The sequence below is a fragment of the Herpailurus yagouaroundi genome, unplaced genomic scaffold, assembly GCF_014898765.1.
Source record: "Herpailurus yagouaroundi ecotype Mexico unplaced genomic scaffold, PumYag 67793, whole genome shotgun sequence".
Classification (NCBI taxonomy): domain Eukaryota; kingdom Metazoa; phylum Chordata; class Mammalia; order Carnivora; family Felidae; genus Herpailurus; species Herpailurus yagouaroundi.
In genome coordinates this window covers 19364931-19383826 of record NW_024420586.1, presented here as the reverse complement: position 1 = coordinate 19383826, position 18896 = coordinate 19364931, and the positions used below count along the sequence as shown (strand labels likewise).

Sequence of the window (18896 nt, the reverse complement as noted above, 5' to 3'; positions counted from 1 at the left end):
CTTGTGCTCTCTACCTCAAAGTAAATAAATAATTTTTAAATAAAACAGGATGGGGTTTTTCTTTACAAAATTTTAGACTTAGAGAAAAGTTCCAACAGTAATACAAAGAATTCCCATCACCTTTCACTCACATTCCCCATGTTAACATTTTTCTATATTTATTTTGTCTTTCTTAATATTTCACTCTTCTTTGTCCATCTATATAGGTCCTAAAAATAAGAAATTCTCTGAATAGCCACAGTAAAATGATCAAAATCAGGGAATTTATGTTGAAAGGGTATTATTCTGTAATCTACAGACTTGGCCCCAATTTCATCAAGCCGTTCTAATGTTCTTTATGGCAAAAATACAAACAAGATTATATATCGCATTTTGGCTGTTAAATCTCTTCACTCTCCTTTGATCACTTTGATCCCTTTGATCTGAAACAATATTTGAAGAATATAGGACCGGTACGTTCTAGAATGCCCCTCAGTTTGGGTCAGTCTGGTATTTCCTCATGATTTGACACAGGATCTTTGGCACAAATACCATACAGCCATGTTGCTGAGTGCTTGTCAGTGAAGGAAGCACAATGCTTTTAATTAGTCCCACTACTAGCAATAGTAACTTTGAAACTTTTTTTTAAGTTTATTTATTTAGAGAGAGAGAGCACACGCAGGGGAGGAACAGAGAGAGAAGGAGCGAGAGACAGAATGCCAAGCAGGCTCTGAACTTTCAGCACAGAACCCTACGTGGGGCTTGAACCCACGAACCATGAGATCATGACCTGAGCCAGAGTCAAGAGTCAGACACTCAACTGACTGAGCCACCGAGGCACCCCAATAGTAACTTTGATAATAGTATCTTTCAGGTTGCTCCCCTGTAAAATTACTCTTTTACATTTTGTAATTAATAAAGTATCCTGTGGGGAGCTACTCTGAGATTCTACAAATACCCTGTCACTCTTCAAACTTTTACCCACTAGTAACTACCTTTTGATGGTTCTTGCTTCAATCAGTAATCATGATGATAACTGCCAAATGGTGATTTCTCATGCTAGAATTTCTTCTACATTTATTAATTGGTTTTCTACTCACATAACAGTTTTTCCTTCTCTCTCTTCATTTACTTATTACTTACATCAGAGACTCATGAATTCTTACTTTATTCAATAGCAAAATAGTATTTTGATTGCACATCCCAGGTAGGATATGGCATAAGGACAAAAAGAACCGCAAAGAAATCGTGAACAGCATATGGTGGTTTTGTTGTTACTGGCAATGTAGGTACTTTTATACACACACCCTAGGGGATAACGCAGATGAGTAATTATGTTAATGTCATTAGGTACCAATGTTACTTGACAAAATCAAAGAAATCAAGTAACAACCCTATTGAAAGAAACCCTATGTAGCAGTATGAATTAATTTATTTTTCTTCTAAAAAATACAGATTTTTTAGCTCTGTCCACTGAAAAGGCAAAGCAGGGATAACCCAGAAGTAATAATATACCTAATACCCATATTGTGAATTTAAATACCATTTCCCACTACACAGAAATGGGGCTACTTGGAGAAATGACTGGTTCCAAATCTGGGGCAAGAAATGAATAAGGCAAACCTCAAACATCTTGTGCCTGAAAGCAAGAAAGTTCTCAGACTTCTAGAGTCTTAAAAAAGGGCATAAGAGCTGACTCCTGCTGGCTAAAAATGGGACAATTTGTACATTAATGATTATAATTGATTAAAATGCATCAATATATAAAAACCTATAAATTCATAACAATACAACAACAACAAAAAAACCTTCATTGGTCACCTTTGGAAGTTGCCTGGCAACCAACTTGTTATTCTGGAAATCATTCGTAGCAGCTTTATTCATAATATCCCCAAACTAGAAACAGCCCAAATGTCCATCAACAGGAGAATGGACAGACTGTTGTATATTCATACAAGGGTATTCACTGTGCCGTAAAAGAGAGGAACCACTGATCACAGCAAAATGGATAAGTCTCACAAACATGCTTAGTGTCAGAAGCCTTACACGAAAGAGTCCATAGTATATGGCTTTGTGTATAATATGCAGTTCTAGTACAAGCAAAACAAAGTTGTGAAAATTATTAGAACAGTGGTTTGCACTGGGGGCATAGCAGCAGAGATTAAATGGAAAGGTGATGAAGGAGGTTTCTGGGATGATAACATCATGATAGAGATATGGGTTACACAGTTCTGTGCAAGGTGTCGAAGGTACTCTAAGAGTTGTGCATTTCCCAGCATGTAAATTTTACCTTAAACATCATTTTAAATATTAAACTTGAATGGCATGTGTGCTGAATTTTAGTGAAAACATGGGTTGATGGTTAGAGGAATGAGTAGATACTTGATAAAGCAAATGTTCATTGTAGAGTCTATGTGTAAATATCTACAGTAAATATGCTATTTACTATACAGGTCTTTCAATTTTCTCTGTGCTTGATAGTCTTCATAACAAAACATTAGGGAAAACTTCCATTTTGGAACCCCTAATTATGGAGCTAGGCATTATTGGCTGCTAAAATCATTGAAATAAAAGTCAATGGTGAACTTCGTAATGATGGATTGAGGCAGACAACACCCGAATCCAGAGATCAATCCTGTTGCTAAAAGTAGGACCACCAGACATTATGTTCTTCCTGATGTGTTACAAAAAACTGAAGTATTAGTGCAAAAAAACTAAAATTGAATGTGAGTCTAATCAAGCTCCTAGGTCTAACTACCAGTTTACAGAGAACACGGGAACATATTAAAGGACACTATGTAGGTGTTAATTAGCCAAGTCCAGATTCTAGGAGATTCCATGAGGGTATTTACCCAGTATCTTAACGAACCAATGGCATGAACATTTTTTAAAAAGGTTAGAAGGGGGATATGGTGTAGAGTCAGAGGGACTTAAGACCTATAGCCATCAAATGCAATGTATGGACCTTAAAAACCAGGGACGCCCAGGTGCCTGACTCAGTTGAGTGTCTGACTTCAGCTCAGGTCATGATCTCACGGTTTGTGGGTTCGAGCCATGCCTTGAGCTCTGTGCTGACAACTCAGAGCCTGGAGCATGCCTCTGATTCTGTGTCTTCCTCTCTCTCTGCCTCTCTCTCTCTCAAAAATAAAGTAAGATTAAAAAATTTTTGAAATAAAGGCATGAAATCTGGCTCTACTTACTTAGAGGTGAAATGAATAAAGAAAAGCAAGAGGATAGTGGGAGGGCAGACAAAGGAAGAGCCATCAGCATCCCCTAAGGACCAAAAAGAGTGGCTCTGTAGGTAAAGTCAGAAGTTTCAAGAAACATTTTGGGGTGCCTGGGTGGCTCAATTGGGTAAGTGTCCGACTCGTGATTTCGGCTCAGGTCATGATCTCATGGTTCATGGGATCAGACCATCTATCAGGCTTCGCACTGACAGCGCAGAGCCTGCTTTGGGATTCTCTCTCCCTCTCTTTCTGCCCCTCCCCTGCACACATGTACACATGCTCACTCCCTCGCTCTTTCTCTCTCTCTCCCTGAATAAATAAATAAACATTTAAAAAACATCTCATCAAGAGGTATAAAAAACATTTTTCCTTAGGGGTGCCTGGGTGCATCAGACTCTTGGTTTCAGCTCTGGTCATGAATCTCATGGTTTGTGAGTTCAAGCCCCACATTGGGAGGACACACAGCCTGCTTGGGATTCTCTCTCTGTCCCTTTCCCACTCACACTGTCTCTGTCTCTGTCTCTCTCAAAATAAATAAATAAACTTAAAAAAAAAAGACAAAAACATTTTCCCTTAAACAAATGTAGACCATCACTCAAAGGAAGAGAATATCGCATGAAAAGGTAGAAAATATGTCTTCCTTACTTGAACACACTTGCTTCCTCAGTAATTCTTAGCATCGTACCCTAATCTTAGAAGCAAATAATCCCTGAAAAACATTGGATACAACAGGTAAGTGTTTGGAGAAATCAGCCAGAAGTGAGGATAGAAAAAATAATTTAAGCATCCAAAATATGTCCAGGAGTTTTTAATGTATTATTATATGGTCATGTTATTTGGTTTTGTGTAAATTGAATTGTTAATCTTCAGCTAATCCTTATCTTTGGTTTGTTGTTTGTCTATTTTTCTTTCCAGCCCCACTGTGTTCTCCTCGCCTCAAAGGAAAACTCGGCACCTGTTAAACTTGGGGGCTTTGGGGTAGCTATTCAATTAGGGGAGTCTGGACTTGTAGCTGGAGGTAAGAACACGTTTTTAAAAACTTCCTTCAAAATCTGGTCACTTTCAGGCTGGTGTAAAACTTTCAAACTAAATATTAGCCCATCAGTGTTTCATACCCATTATGCCCCCCCCCCCAAAAAAAAGTGCCATCATATGATTTTGAACCTTTAGAATAGACTGTGCTTTTATTCTTTGTATTCCCACCGCTTGGCAGAGAAGTGAGCCTATACATACAGAGATTAAAACATTGTTGGGGGGCGCCTGGGTGGCGCAGTCGGTTAAGCGTCCGACTTCAGCCAGGTCACGATCTCGCGGTCCGGGAGTTCGAGCCCCGCGTCGGGCTCTGGGCTGATGGTTCAGAGCCTGGAGCCTGTTTCCGATTCTGTGTCTCCCTCTCTCTCTCTGCCCCTCCTCCGTTCATGCTCTGTCTCTCTCTGTCCCAAAAATAAATAAACGTTGAAAAAAAAAAAAAAACATTGTTGGAATAAGGTGATATATGGGGCAAAGTGACTTCTAAAGTTGAACTGGCCGGGGCACCTCGCTGGCTCAGTTAGTAGAGCATGTGACTCCTGATCTTGGGGTCGTGAGTGCAAGTCCCACATTGGACACAGAGTGTACTTAAAAAATAAAGTTGAACTGGCCAAGTGAAGTCCATTCTAAAACATGTGGATTAACCACTTTCAGGTTTACATCAAAGGCTAATGTTTAATTTCATACTGTTTTCCTCTTTTTATTTGTGAAAGTGTCCTGCTCAAGCTATCAATCTGCGTATTTGGGAAGAGCAAGCAGATGTGAATGCAGACTGATTTTATTATTAGCCAAAGCAAAACATAATTAGAAAATTCCCATGCCAGAAAAAAATAGCAGAAAGGTTAAAAATAGACATTTTCTCCACTAGTGTACAGAGGTGGATGCTAATTCCAGATTCAAGAATTTGGATTTTTATTTATTCCTTTCAATAGACTTTAGCTCAGAATGCAGCCTTGGTTTTAGTTCTGTCCCTTGGTTTTGCAAATGACGTAGTTCTCCATTCTGTAAATTATCAATTATGTAGTCCGTGCCTTCGATTTGCTGTCTCCTGATACTGCCAGCCTTCACAAAGACGAAAAATATGAAAAAAAAATATCAAAGGAAATTTTTTGAACCTATCATCTTTCATGAACGCTTATATTAAATTCAAATACCTAACAAATAATAAATATCAAAACTTTAATTTGTTACATAGATATTTCATTTAATTTAAGACACCATTACTAACACATCAAAGCAGTGTTAACAGACCATCTTTTGAAAAATGAGCCAGGAGTCATAGTTGTATTCTTTAAATTGTTATTTCATCACATAGCCCTCTAAAATTAAATTGTGTTTAAGGAAGGACGGCGCCCAGGTGACTCGGTCAGTTAAGTGTCGAACTCTTGATCTCAGTCACAGTTCATGAGTTCAGGTCCTGCATCTGCCTGGTCACTGACAGTGCAGAGCCTGCTTGGGATTCTCTTTCCCTCTCTCTCCCTCTCCCTCTCCCCCTCTCTCTGTCTGCCCCCTGCTTGCTCTCTCTCTTTCAAAACAAATAAATAAACTTAATAAAAATTATGTGTAGGGGCACCTAGGTGGCTCAGTCGGTTAAGCATCTGACTTTGGCTCAGGTCATGATCTCACGGCTTGGAAGTTTGAGCCCCCCGTTTGGCTCTGTGCTACCAGCTCAGAGCCTGGAGCCTGCTTCAGATTCTGTGCCTCCCCCTCTCTCTGACCCTTCCCCACTCACACTCTGTCCCTCTCTCTCTCTCTCTCTCAAAAAAAAATTAAACATTCAAAATAAAATTATGTTTATGGGGCACCTGAGTGTCTCAGTCAGTTAAGCATCCGACTCTTGATCTCAGCTCGGGTCTTGATCTCAGGGTCGTGAGTTCAAGCCTCATGTTGGGCTCCACACTAAGCATGGATCATACTTTAAAAAACAACTAAAAATAAAATTAAATTATGTTTACATTTTCTTCTAGTTTTACATTCTCTTCCAGCTAATCATTTCCAACAATGTGAAAAATTGCAACAAGTATAGTTTTAAAAACTGATTTTTCCCCCTAATTCAGAACTTGCTTCTGTGATTAGAAGGACTGACCTTAGGATCAGATAGGAACGCATCATTTAATTGTAGAATCATTGAATCTCAGAATGCCAAGGGCCTTAACTTCTCCAGTCTTGTAACCAATGATTGCCTTCTCTCATAAAATTCCCAGCAAAAGGCTGAGCTCTAGTTTAATTCCTCAGCTGGCAAAGAATTCACTATGATCTGGGCCCATATTTCCGTTTTTGGAAAGCTTACATACTGAAACATTAATCTTTGCATAGAACAGAAATCCATCTTTCCATCATTTCCACCCAGTGGTGCTACTTCTGACTTGCGGGGCCATGCACACCAATTTTAATCCTTCCACATCACAGCCATTCAGATGGTTAAAGACCGTGATCGTGTGCCCCAAAGTCTGATCCAGATTAACTTGCCTAGGTTAATTTAGCCATTCCTTATATGAGAATCTCCTCACTGGAGCCAAGACTGAGCACAATGACAGGTGCAGTCCAGCAGCACTTGGGGCTGTTGCTTTTGCTGCGGGTCTTACATTTCTATCAGGCTTACCAAATTGCATTAGCTTCTTGGACAGCCACGTAACACCACTGGCTCATATTGATTTTGCAATCAACTGCAACTCCCAAGTTGGTTTTAAACAAATGTTGCTATTAAACTACCTCTCTTAAATCTGGTATTTGTACAGATCATCCCTGTGGAAAGACTACACAATTATAACAAATAAATTCTGATGATTACATACCCACAGTTGATGAGATGAAATGAAATGACACAAAGTCCTTTTTATATGTTCTATACGGGCCACATATAATGACTTTGTTTCTCTTTATCTGGGGTATCCTATTAGTATTCAAAGCATCAGCTTCGTATTTTACTGTGCATCTTTATTGAAGGGGAAAAACAGACTCATTACACTTACCTAGACATTTTCTACATGTTAATCTACTTTCTTAAAGTCCATGAACTTTTCCCCTAAATTGTATATATTTTTTTCTTAATGCTTATTTATATTTGAGAGAGACAGAAAGACTGAGTGTTTGTGGGGGAGGGGCAGAGAGCGAGGGAGACACAGAATCTGAAGCAGGCTCCAGGCTCTCAGCTGTCAGCACAGAGCCCGATGCAGGGCTCGAACCCACGAACTTCAAGATCATGACCTGTGCCGAAGTTGGATGCTTAACCTACTGAGCCACCCAGGCGCCCCTAAATTGTACATTTTTAAAGCTGATTTTGAACCTATGGTGTGTCAGTTTGCAAAATTTATTTTTCTCGGTGATTCTAGAATTAAAATCTTTCTGATGGTCAAAATGTCATTTCTTAGCATACCTATCCTTCCAGTCTTGAAAAAACTACTTCACGCATTATAGTGTCTTTAAATATAACATATGTAGGGGCGCCTGGGTGGCGCAGTCGGTTAAGCGTCCGACTTCAGCCAGGTCACGATCTCGCGGTCCGTGAGTTCGAGCCCCACGTCAGGCTCTGGGCTGATGGCTCAGAGCCTGGAGCCTGTTTCCGATTCTCTGTCTCCCTCTCTCTCTGACCCTCCCCCGTTCATGCTCTGTCTCTCCCTGTCCCAAAAATAAATAAACGTTGAAAAAAAAAATTTTTTTAATAAAAAAAATATATGTAGACAAAAGATACCCTCTTGTAGAAAGCTTTCTTACTGTTTAAGGTGTTTTTGAAACTATGCTACCGTTAGCTTGTTTGCTAATACTTAACAGCTATTCTCCTGTCAGTTGGAATCTTTGATTACTCAGTCCTCCAAATAGAAAAGAATTCTCTCCTTTATATATTCCATAGAGTAGAAACCACTTACATGTATTCACATTTAACCTGTCTGAAATCCTGCTATTTGGAAAACTTATCCAGAAGATAACTAGGAACCTACAGAGCAATTATTTTTGCAGCAAGACGTTTCTTGACCTTAATACCTATTCATGGTCTTCTCAAATGGGCTTCTGAGGACACACTGTCTGAAACTGGCATGCTGCCATTTTTCATAGTTTTATGGATTCATGTTCCTTCATGCTTTGCACCTGCTACTCCCTGTGATTGGAATACCTTTTGTCATTTTCAGTATCTACTTAACTCTTACTGCTCCTGAAGGCTGAGAGGCTGAGCTGACAATCATCTCCTCTTAAAAAGCAGGCTGATGTTCACCATCCCAAGTTAGGCAACCCTATTCCTTCTCTTCCATTCCACCATAACTATCTGGGCTACATACCTCCAGGTCATATTTGATGCAGGGATTCGTAATCACATCAAAGACTGAGCTTTGTGAGGACAAGGGGGATCATAGTTTATCCCTCTGGATGTCCACAGCACCTCCCACTGTGTCTAGGACCTAGCAGGCACTTGGGAAATTGTTAGGAAATAAATGAAAATCTGGTTGCTATCAGTTTCTGGTTAATAGAGCAGATTTTATGCAACAGATTAGGAGAAGACAAGGCTGGAGTAAGCACAGTAAGAGAAAAGAAATGAAAGCCTGACAGAAAAAGTATATTGAGCAGATACCAAAGGGTAGAAAGCACAGCCCCCATTTAATACTGAAGAACTTAGCCCTTGCATACCCATGAAGTTCCTGAGGGCATTTTCTGTTCTACAGCATACTTGTTTCATTGATACCCGCAGGACAATTCTGAGTCATCAAGAAATGGTTAAATTATGTGCATCATCTTGTGTAAAAGAAGTCCAAAAATTGTAGAAAGACAACCATCCAAAATTATTAAAGTAAAAACGGTTTGAGTGTGTAAAGATTCAAGTCCTAAAGTATTGAATAGGTAGCTATTCAGAACAACTCCTTATCCTGAGCTTCCAGGTAATGAGGTTTTATTATATTATCCCCAAATCTGACCTTTAAATATTTAAATGTATATCTGAACTTTGTCAGATACAGTGACGTGTAATTTGGTTTGGTAATTGACCACAAAATTCTAAGAACAGGAAGTCAAAATCATAAAAATCAAGTGACCGCAAAGAAGGAAAAGTCAAGTGATCGCAAGCAAGGAGTCTGGGAAGGTTGGTGTGTATTAAGGGTGAACTCTAGTCCTTTCACCTACTGATCAGCATAAGATACTATAAAAAACTCATTCCTATATATTCTTTCCCCCAGCATCTGTGAGCAAATTCTGGAACCAAAAGACATGTATGTTCCTCAAGAATGAGTGGGGGCACCTGGCATGGCTCAATCAGTTAAACATCCAACTTCAGACCAGGTCATGCTCTCACGGTTCACAAGTTTGAGCCCTGCATCAGTCATGGGTCAGTGGGGAGCCTGCTTGGGATTCTCTCTCTCTCTGCCCCTGCCCCGTCAAAATTAAATAAATAAACTTTTTTTTAAAAAATGAATGAACATTAAGGGTGCCTGGGTGGCTCAGTCGCTTAAGCATCTGACTCTTGATTTCAGGTCATGATCTCATGGTTCGTAGGATCAAGTCCCACATCAGGCTCTGTGGTGAAAGAGTGGAGCCTGCTTGGGATCCTCTCTCCCTCTGTCTCTCTGCCTGCCTCTGTCTCTCTTTTTCTTTCTCTCTCTCTCTCTCTCTCTCAAAATAATTTTAAAAACATTAAAACAGGGGCACCTGGGTGGCTCAGTTGGTTAACCATCTGACTTGGGCTCAGGTCATGATCTCACGGTTTGTGGGTTCGAGCCCGCATCGGGCTCTGTGCTGACAGCTCAGAGCCTGGAGCCTGCTTCAGATTCTGTGTCTCCTTCTCTCTCTGCCCCTCCCTCAACTTGTGCTCTCTCTCGCTTGCACGCGTGCGCTCTCTCTCTGTCTCTCTCTCTCTCAAAATAAATTTCAAAACATTAAAACAGGGGCACCTGGGTGGCTCAGTCGGTTAACCATCTGACTTGGGCTCAGGTCATGATCTCACGGTTTGTGGGTTCGAGCCCGCATCGGGCTCTGTGCTGATAGCTCAGAGCCTGGAGCCTGCTTCAGATTCTGTGTGTCTCTCTCTGCCCCCCCTTGCTTGTGCTCTGTCTCCCTTTCTGTGTCTCAAAAATAAATAAACATTAAAAAACATATTAAGAATAAATGCTAATTTTCCAGACTGGGGTAGTCTTTCATCCAGGTAAACAGAATCTCCTTTTTGAGTTGCTCAGGCCTTTCTCATGTAGGAAGTGGTGTAGGAGTCAAGTCGAGTTTCAAAACCTCATCCCAGCTGTAAGAAGGTGCTTGACTGGGGCCATGGTGCCGGTACCCCGACTGGTACCTTGATCTCTTGCCCTGCTTTGCCCAGCTCCTGCCATCAGAACAAGGCGAACTGTCCAGCATGTTCATGAAGTAGGAGGCTTAGCTCTCGTTCTTTCAGCTTCTCAGTATTACCAGAGGAAGCAAAATGAGGCAATATGGAATAAAAATCTTCCCTTCCAACTAGTATAGTTTCCACTGGTCTACTGCACATTTTAAGTGAGAATACTTTCATTCTCTGAACCCCGAAGTTAACCTCTTCCATTATGTGGGAAGAAGGGGAACCATAATGACCCACAGCAAAGGTCCTTTTTTTATTATTATTTCTTTAAACCACAGTTCTCAGCTCTAGATAAAGTGTCACGCGGTGTTGAAACTAAAAAATGATCTTGGACTCAATATGATAAGAGAGAAGGGGCAGGGAAAGGAGGAAGGAAAGAAGGCGAAGGCCGGGCCTGCATGCAAGAAGAGTTGCCAAGGCTGGTGGGCACTTCCCCTCCCACAATAATTTCCCTACAGGGCACAGCTTTTCATTCTGCAGTAGAAGAAAAGACTCATGTAGGAATACTGAGTTAAAAGATGATTACTAGTGTACAAGTAACTCTATCAGATTCCTTCCTAAAAGCTAGTTTTGATGGGGTTGGAGAGAAAACTCTTTAAAGAAGATGGAGGCCATGTAGGGCTCCATTCCACGAACCGTGAGATCATAACCTGAGCCGAAATCAAGAATAGGTCACTTAACCAACTGAGCCACCCAGGTGCCCCTGAGCATGTGGCTCTTGATCTTGGGGTTGTGATTTCAAGTCCCACGCTAGGTGTAGAGATTACTTAAAAATAAAATCTTTTTTTAAAAAAACAAAAAAAAGGGCACCTGGGTGGCTCAGTCGGTTAAGCGTCCGACTTCGGCTCAGGTCATGATCTGACCCACAGTTCGTGAGTTCGAGCCCCGTGCCGGGCTCTGTGCTGACAGCTCGGAGCCTGGAGCCTGCTTTGGAGTCTGTGTCTGTCTGACTCTCCCTCTCTCTCTCTCTCTCTCTCTGTCCCTCCCTCTCAAAAATAAAAAAGCATCAAAAAAAAATAAAAGTAAAAAAATAAACAACAACAAAAAAGACAAAGTACCTGTCCTGGGCTCGTATTTTCAAGAGGTGATTAAATAATGATTTTCCTTCTGCCTTTTTTGCCCCTTGATTTTATGGAGGTGGAGGTGGTAAGAGAATATTTAAATTGTTAAAACTTTTCCTTGAAACTGTTATTGTTCTATTTTCAGTTAAAGCCCGTTTTATGTAAACATTCTTCCTTGTTGTTGTTTGAAACGTAGGACGCGTTGGAACACCTCATTTTATGGCCCCAGAAGTTGTCAAAAGAGAGCCTTATGGAAAACCTGTAGATGTCTGGGGTTGTGGCGTGATCCTTTTTATCCTGCTAAGTGGTTGCTTGCCTTTTTATGGAACCAAGGAAAGATTGTTTGAAGGCATTATTAAAGGAAAATATAAGGTAATATATTATGAATGTTTTATTTTTGTATTGAAATTAAATTATTCCGAAAAATGTGAAGTTGCTATCTGCCTTTGGACTTCCTGATTGTCACGTAGTTACCCAGTCATAGAAAAGTTCTTTGCTGACATCATTGATCCACTTGCCTTGTCAGATAATATAGGCCTCAAGTAAATTTCTGAATCACTATCAGCTGCACTGTCGTCTAGGCAGAAGGGAGGAGGAGACTGGCTTCAAAACAACCACGGCCTTGCCCCTCCATTCCCCTCTCCTTGGTGCTGCACCTGAAGTCTATCCCACATGTTTGGAACCCAACCCCATGTTTAGGCTAGAAAACAGGGACCTTAGTCCTCTTTGATACAGAATCCTGTATGTGCAAATCAACAGTTTAGGAGTCTTGGGCCCTCAGATTCAGAAAACCAATGCTTTTCTCACAAATCCATTCTAGCAAAACTGCCCATTTAGCTAGGTCAGAGAAATTGTTTGGTTAGTGCCCTACTTATTTCAAATAAAATTCTAGTTCGGGGAAAGAATTTGGAATGACCCTTGGAATTTACTGTGATAGAATTTGACCTTTTTATTTTACCTCAGGTAAGATGTTTGTGACACACGTGAGCCCAGATTTCAAAAGTACCCATTCTTCCTGGGGTGACCAGACCACCTATTCAGGCTAATCTTAGAAAATAAACTCATTTGGCCCTTCTTTCCATAATTTGGGGAAAGGGCTTCATTTTTAAAACTTTTTGCTCAATTTTTAGTGAAACTGGAAATTTCATCCCAGTGAGTTAGCAATTCTATATTTTATATTTCATATGAGCCTTTATTTGTTTTGCTTTACCACACATCTTGTTCCACGTTATGTAGTCAAGTAGCACTGCTGAAACCCTTGTCATTTACATCCCAGGACAAACCAAAATGCCACTATCACAGCTGCATCTCACAACATAATTTAGAGCCATTTTGGTGGGACTTAAACATTCATATTCTTCTTAGACTCCTGTGGATTAGAAACCACATACATTGTTCCCAGTCTTGTGAATAGCGTGTTATTACTTGCATTATTAAAAAATTAAAAAAATTCATCACTGGCATTGTGAGTGGCTATAGCAAAAAGAGCTAAGGAACACTTGAAAATTCATAAGCTAAAGGTTGGTCTCGCTGTCCCAGCTCTTCCATCCATTTGCCCTCTACCATCATGTGTGGCTGACAGAGTCAGATGCTGTGTATGGGAAACATGGGGGAGTGTGTGTCTGGATACCAGATCAGGGCGGCTTATGTTGGGGTTCTTTTTCCGCCCCATACTACTGAAACCTGTACTTTCTATTCAACAGAAGCACTGTTTCATTTTCAGCCATGCCTGGTAACATAAGACCAAACACACGGGTTTGTGTAGTGCCAGACTCCAAAACTGTGAGACCTGTTTTCTTTTCATTGCCTCAGTAATGTTAGAGTTTTATAAAGGACTTCCAGGAAACGGGGGACAAAAGAAATGAAAGGCAAAGTAGCTTCAGAGTGGCAGCCTTGTCCTTTTCTTCTTTTTTTAATATTTTACTTTTGAGAGAGCATGCGCGCAAGCGGGGGTGGGGGGGCAGAGGATTCGAAGCGGGCTCTGTGCTAACAGCAGCGAGCCCACAGCCTTGTCCTTTTAAACCGTTAAGTGAAGCCTGTAGAGGTGCAAATGAGTTATGCTTTTAATTTTTAGCCTTGTGTAATCATCAGCCTATAAGGGCATGCAGGTTTGCCTCTTGTTTTATTTGGATTAAGGTCTATGCCAAAACTCCGTTAACAGAGAAAGATGTTTTAAGTATAGGTTTTGTTCTGCTTCTCTTAGAGTCAGTTGGCCACTGGGGAATAAAATCAATCCTTCCAAGGTAACTAAATGTCTCAGGAAACTGCTTGTAAGTAATCATCCTCCTCCAATCCCTGGAAATTGTGAGTGGCTGTCAGGAATGCATGGCCCTGGCTTTCTCATTGAATTTTGCCAAGTGAAACCACAGGTACTTAACATATGAAAATAAACACAATTAGCAATGCATCAGCATCATAATACTAATACTAGAAGTAATGATAGATAGCTAACTCACACATAGCACTTAGTATGTGCCTGGAACTGTTGCTAAGCACTCATATTTAACTCATTTTATCCTCACAGTGACTTATGACGTAGATACCGTATAATATCTCCCACCTGCCTTTTGGAGTTATAAGCATTTGCTAATAATAGAATTCTTCCTTTGTGCTAGTTTAGTTGCTAACTTCCTGGTTTCCAAGGCAATGTGCTTCATTCCAGCAGCCTCTGGTATTTGATTTCCTCTATTTTTAAAGCACTGAATAATTTTTTTGTTTCTTTGTAAAAAATGTGGGCTCTTCACACAGGCCAAAAATTAAATTATTTTAAAACCTCCATTCTTAGTACTATAGTAAGTCAGATGGGCGTGACAGCTATATCATAGTTTCTGTACCTGGAGGTTTGAAGCTTTGATGTTAATAACTTATTTACTCTTTTACTTGGCTAACCTCACCTCTCACTTATATTCATGCCTTTTTTTTTTTTAAATACAAAAGCCCCACATTTTCAGCAGCTTTGTTTGAAGTAGAGATCCATCTCTACCATCAATGATAAAGCTGGTGGGCCTTTCATATATATATATGTATATGTATGTATACACACACACACATACATACTGTGCTGTGATTCTGTCAGCATTTATTTTACATTTTTTTATCGAAAATTTCAAACAAAAGTAGTAGCGATAAGAGTACAGTGAACCCCCAGCTTCACCACTTAGCAACATATAGCCAATCTGGTTTGATCTGTATTCCACATACTAGCCGATTATTTTGAAGCAAACCTCAAAAAAAGTTTCATCACCCTGGTGGTTCTTAACAGAAGAACTATGAACAAAATCCTTGATCTATAGGGGTGTTTTTCAAGAAAATTTTGATGGCCTCTTTTAAAAACTGTTATAGTTTATAAACTGCTACTGGCCTTAAGCGATTTTAGTTGAACTTTTCTCATTTGCTAGCTTACTTGGTCTTTTAAGGTAGATATCTGAGAATACCACTTAACTGGGATATATGCTAACATTTAATTTCAATTAACTTTTTTCTAAAAGACAAAAAATATGTTTCTCAAAGTATGAAAAGATGCAGTGTCTCACTGTCTATCATCATGGGTAGCCAGTCGGTACGTTCACAGCTGGTCGAGGCGTCCATGGCTTTAGTTTTCAAATAAGCGAGACTGTTCTGTAGCCCTGTTTTGTTCCCCTTATAAACTCAGCTTCCCAGATTAATTTCAGCTACTCTTCTCAGCCACAGAAAGAGGGAAACCCTGGATTGGACTCCCTCAGAAACAGGATGGGGGAGCATCTACTTCTCAACCTCTACTCACTTGAGAAATCTTACTGCCAGTTGCAGATAACTTCTCAACCCCTTTCCCTGAGGACAAATCATTCCAACCTTAAAGAGCACATCTGCTCCAGGATGGGGAAGAGGGAACAAGGCTAAGCCTCATGCAATCACCTACATTATTTCAAACTGACCAATTGATGACAATTTCAGTAGGATGGCAACAGTAAGGCAGTCACTTTAGTTAAGAGATCTGACAAGCAGAAGTGACTCTTGTTTGGAATTCTGCCTGTTAGAAAAAGAACAAGGAACATCTTTCACTCCCCGTCCACCAGTATGGAACCTCCTAGTAGCCAGAGCGAATTTCAGTGTCAAATGCTAACCCTTGGCCACACTGTAGTGATTCCTGTGAACTGTGATGCAAGTCGTGATTTCGTTTGGCTTTAAATTGTTAGGGACTTTATTCTCCATCTTTCTCCCTTAGAAGGTGACCTAGGTCTCCTCTCATTCAACCCATGGTATTGCTAGCTCCTGGCACCAGGCATCTTATGCAAACTCACCCGGCCAGTTGGCTTCTTGATACTAAATAAGGAATGAGGCCCCACTGGCCTCTCCCCACCTGTCCCCACTTACCTTCCCAGCGGCAAGCCCTAAGCGTCCCTTCCTTTTTTCTTCTTCCTGGTCTCGGAAATACTCTTTTTCCCCTGGAGCCACCTTGCTCTTTTCCTCACAGATCCACTTTCTCACAAGCCTTGTATCCTTTGATCAACTCATAGTTTTTATCCATTTGTTTGACTTTAGTCAATTGACCTTGTGGCTGAGTTGTCTCATCTTTCTACAAGAGGGGCAAAAGTAACTTCACGGAAGACAATATACAAGTGAATGGGTTATTCTCTAGGGCCGATGGTAACAGTATATGTTTTCTAAAATACTGAAATTGATATACAGTGACCAAAATATCCTAGTAGGAACTTTGGATAACTTCACAATTACTGTGGATTCCAGTTTTTCAAGAGAGAAGGTTTTAAAAATTTCTTTGAAATTTTTAACCTAAAAATTTTAATCCTTTCTAGATCAAAGTATCTAGTCTCTTCAGCTAAGGTAGAAACTGAAGTTGTGAGCATTCTATTCTTCAACTATTAAAAATATTATAACTTCTGTGACATCAAGAACATATGTAAGGGATGCTTATTGATACGAAACCTCATATACGTAGCAACAGCCACCAAAGACTTGCATTTGTCCTCTTCCTTAGAAAGCAAACCTATAGAATCAGATTTCTGTTCTTTGAGAATTGTATTCACATTGAAACAGTGTAGGAATGTTCCATCAATGGTGAATGTTAACTTCTCCCTGGGCAGTAACTATGCAATTTTCCTTTCCTTCTCTTCAGATGAATCCAAGGCAGTGGAGCCATATCTCTGAAAGTGCCAAAGACCTAGTCCGTCGCATGCTGATGCTGGATCCAGCTGAAAGGATCACCGTTTATGAAGCACTGAATCACCCATGGCTTAAGGTACCTGAGCCCATAGGTGGCCATCTACACTTTGTCTGAACCCTTCCAGCAAGAGGAGTATATTGCTCCTCAAGGCAACTCTTCGCATCTTTTTTCTGAGTCCTTTTTTTTTTTATTCTTTGACTTTTATTCATCTTGTTTGCTGTTCCTGCACAACCTCTGTAAATATCTGACTAGAGGAATATACCATTCTAGTGACATTCCGCTATCAGCGGGATTAGAAGCAGATTTAGGCAGAATGTACCAGGGAGGAAGCCCTGTTGGTTGTCCACCAACACAGGTTCCAAAGATGTGCAGCATGAACAAGTGAAGTAGTACTGTGTTTATGACCAAAAGTTACAATCTTGGGCGTAACCATGTGGTTCATAACATTACTTTTACTTCAAGAGATACTAGATATGGATTGACTGTTTTCAGAAAATACTTTTAAAATTTTATTTATTTATTTATTTTGAGAGAGAATCCTAAGCAGACTCCCCACTGTCAACGCAGAGCCTGATGCGGGGTTCGATCTCAGGAACAGTGAGATCATGACCTGAGTCAGACGCTTCGCCAACCAAGCCACCCAGGTGCCCCGGAAAAAGCTCGATTTTTTTCAATTCTTTCTCTATCCTATCTCACAGATGCATATTAAGGAAACTTGTAACTTGGGACTTCGACGCAAAGCACTATTTAATTAAGACATTATATGGTTCGGTAATTCCAGGAAGTTCTCACCGTACAGGTGAGAAAACAAAGGCTCAGAGAGGTTGAGAATCTTGCCCCAAGTCACAGAAGTTGTCAGTGGTTGAACCAGGATTTTAACTGAGCCTACCAAACCATGCTTTACTTTGTGTGCAAGGTCCTCTCTTTTTCACTTACTCAAGGACATCACTCCAGCAATATCCCCTTTCCTGCATCATCGCTTTTCTGTCTCTGTTGAACCTAATATACTACAGTCTATTTTTATTACACACATACACACACGCACACCTCCCAACCCTACAACCACCTGCAGCTTCCACTACCACACTTGTCAAGTCAGTAATGACTTTCACATTGCTAAAGTCAAATCTCAGGCCTTCTCCCTTTTGACGTCTCAGTACCATTTGACACCCGTCCTGAAATGCTGTCTTCCCTTGGCCTCAGGCCTTCTAGCTCTCCTGGTTTCCCTTCTCCCTTTCTGGCTGTGCCTTCTCAGATCATGCTGATTCCTCCTCATCTCCCCACATGCACCTCTTCACATTAGGGTGCCGCAGGCCTCCATCCTTGCTCCTCTTTTTCTCTGTCACCACTCAGGCCCTTGGAGACCTCATCTGGTTTAATGGCCTTTAAATGCCCTTTGTACCCTGGTGAGTCCAGAACTCATACCTTGAAACCAGGCCTCTCGCCGGAGGGATTCTTTCTTAATCCAGGGTACACTCTCGCTTCCTGACACCTCTTACTTCACCCCCTACTGCTCTCCTCTTACTCTGTTCCCTGCATATTGGCTTCACTGTGGTTCCTCAGGCAGCAGGCACATTCTGGCTTCAGTGCCTCTATGTTAGTTGTGTTCTTTCCGTGGAACGCTCTTCCCCAGACATAGTCATGGTTTCTTCCTTTACCACCTTCAAGTCTTGGCTTAGCTATCAGCTTCTAAGTAAGATCTTTCCCTTTCACTCAATCTAAAATTACGGAGAAGAACGCCCCCTGCCGCCAGTATTCCCTGCCCCTCCTTCCCTGCCTTAGTGTTCCCCATAGCATTCGTCACCATAAGACACACCTATATTTTGTTTGTAGTCTATTTACCCCCTATAAACTACAAGCTGCAGCAGAGTGGGAATTTGGAGTTGTTAGTTCACTTCTGTCCAGCATTCTACTAAGTGTCTGGCATAGACTAAGTGCTCAATAAATATTAGTTATGATTTAATGAATGAACGAAGGAATGTTCATTATATGATACCATGCTACTTCTCCAGAGAGAAGCAATAAGATATTAAAGTGTAGATTAATGATGGATCTTAGTGGCAACGACACGGAATGATGATATGAGAAAACAATTTTGAGATTCCAGTGGATCTTGAGTCTCCTTAAGAATATTA

General features: G+C 40.7%; 1 protein-coding gene across 15 annotated transcripts in view; it reads left to right on the top strand.

Moving 5' to 3' along the window:
- The window catches only part of CASK (calcium/calmodulin dependent serine protein kinase), a 355071-nt gene that overhangs the window by 213037 nt on the left and 123138 nt on the right, over nucleotides 1-18896 (top strand). For all 15 annotated transcript variants that reach the window (XM_040468984.1, XM_040468986.1, XM_040468995.1 and 12 more), the window contains exons 6-8: nucleotides 4122-4224; nucleotides 11797-11972; nucleotides 16714-16836. In XM_040468984.1, coding sequence (XP_040324918.1) covers nucleotides 4122-4224; nucleotides 11797-11972; nucleotides 16714-16836 — 402 coding nt within the window. The remainder of the gene's footprint in view (nucleotides 1-4121; nucleotides 4225-11796; nucleotides 11973-16713; nucleotides 16837-18896) is intronic.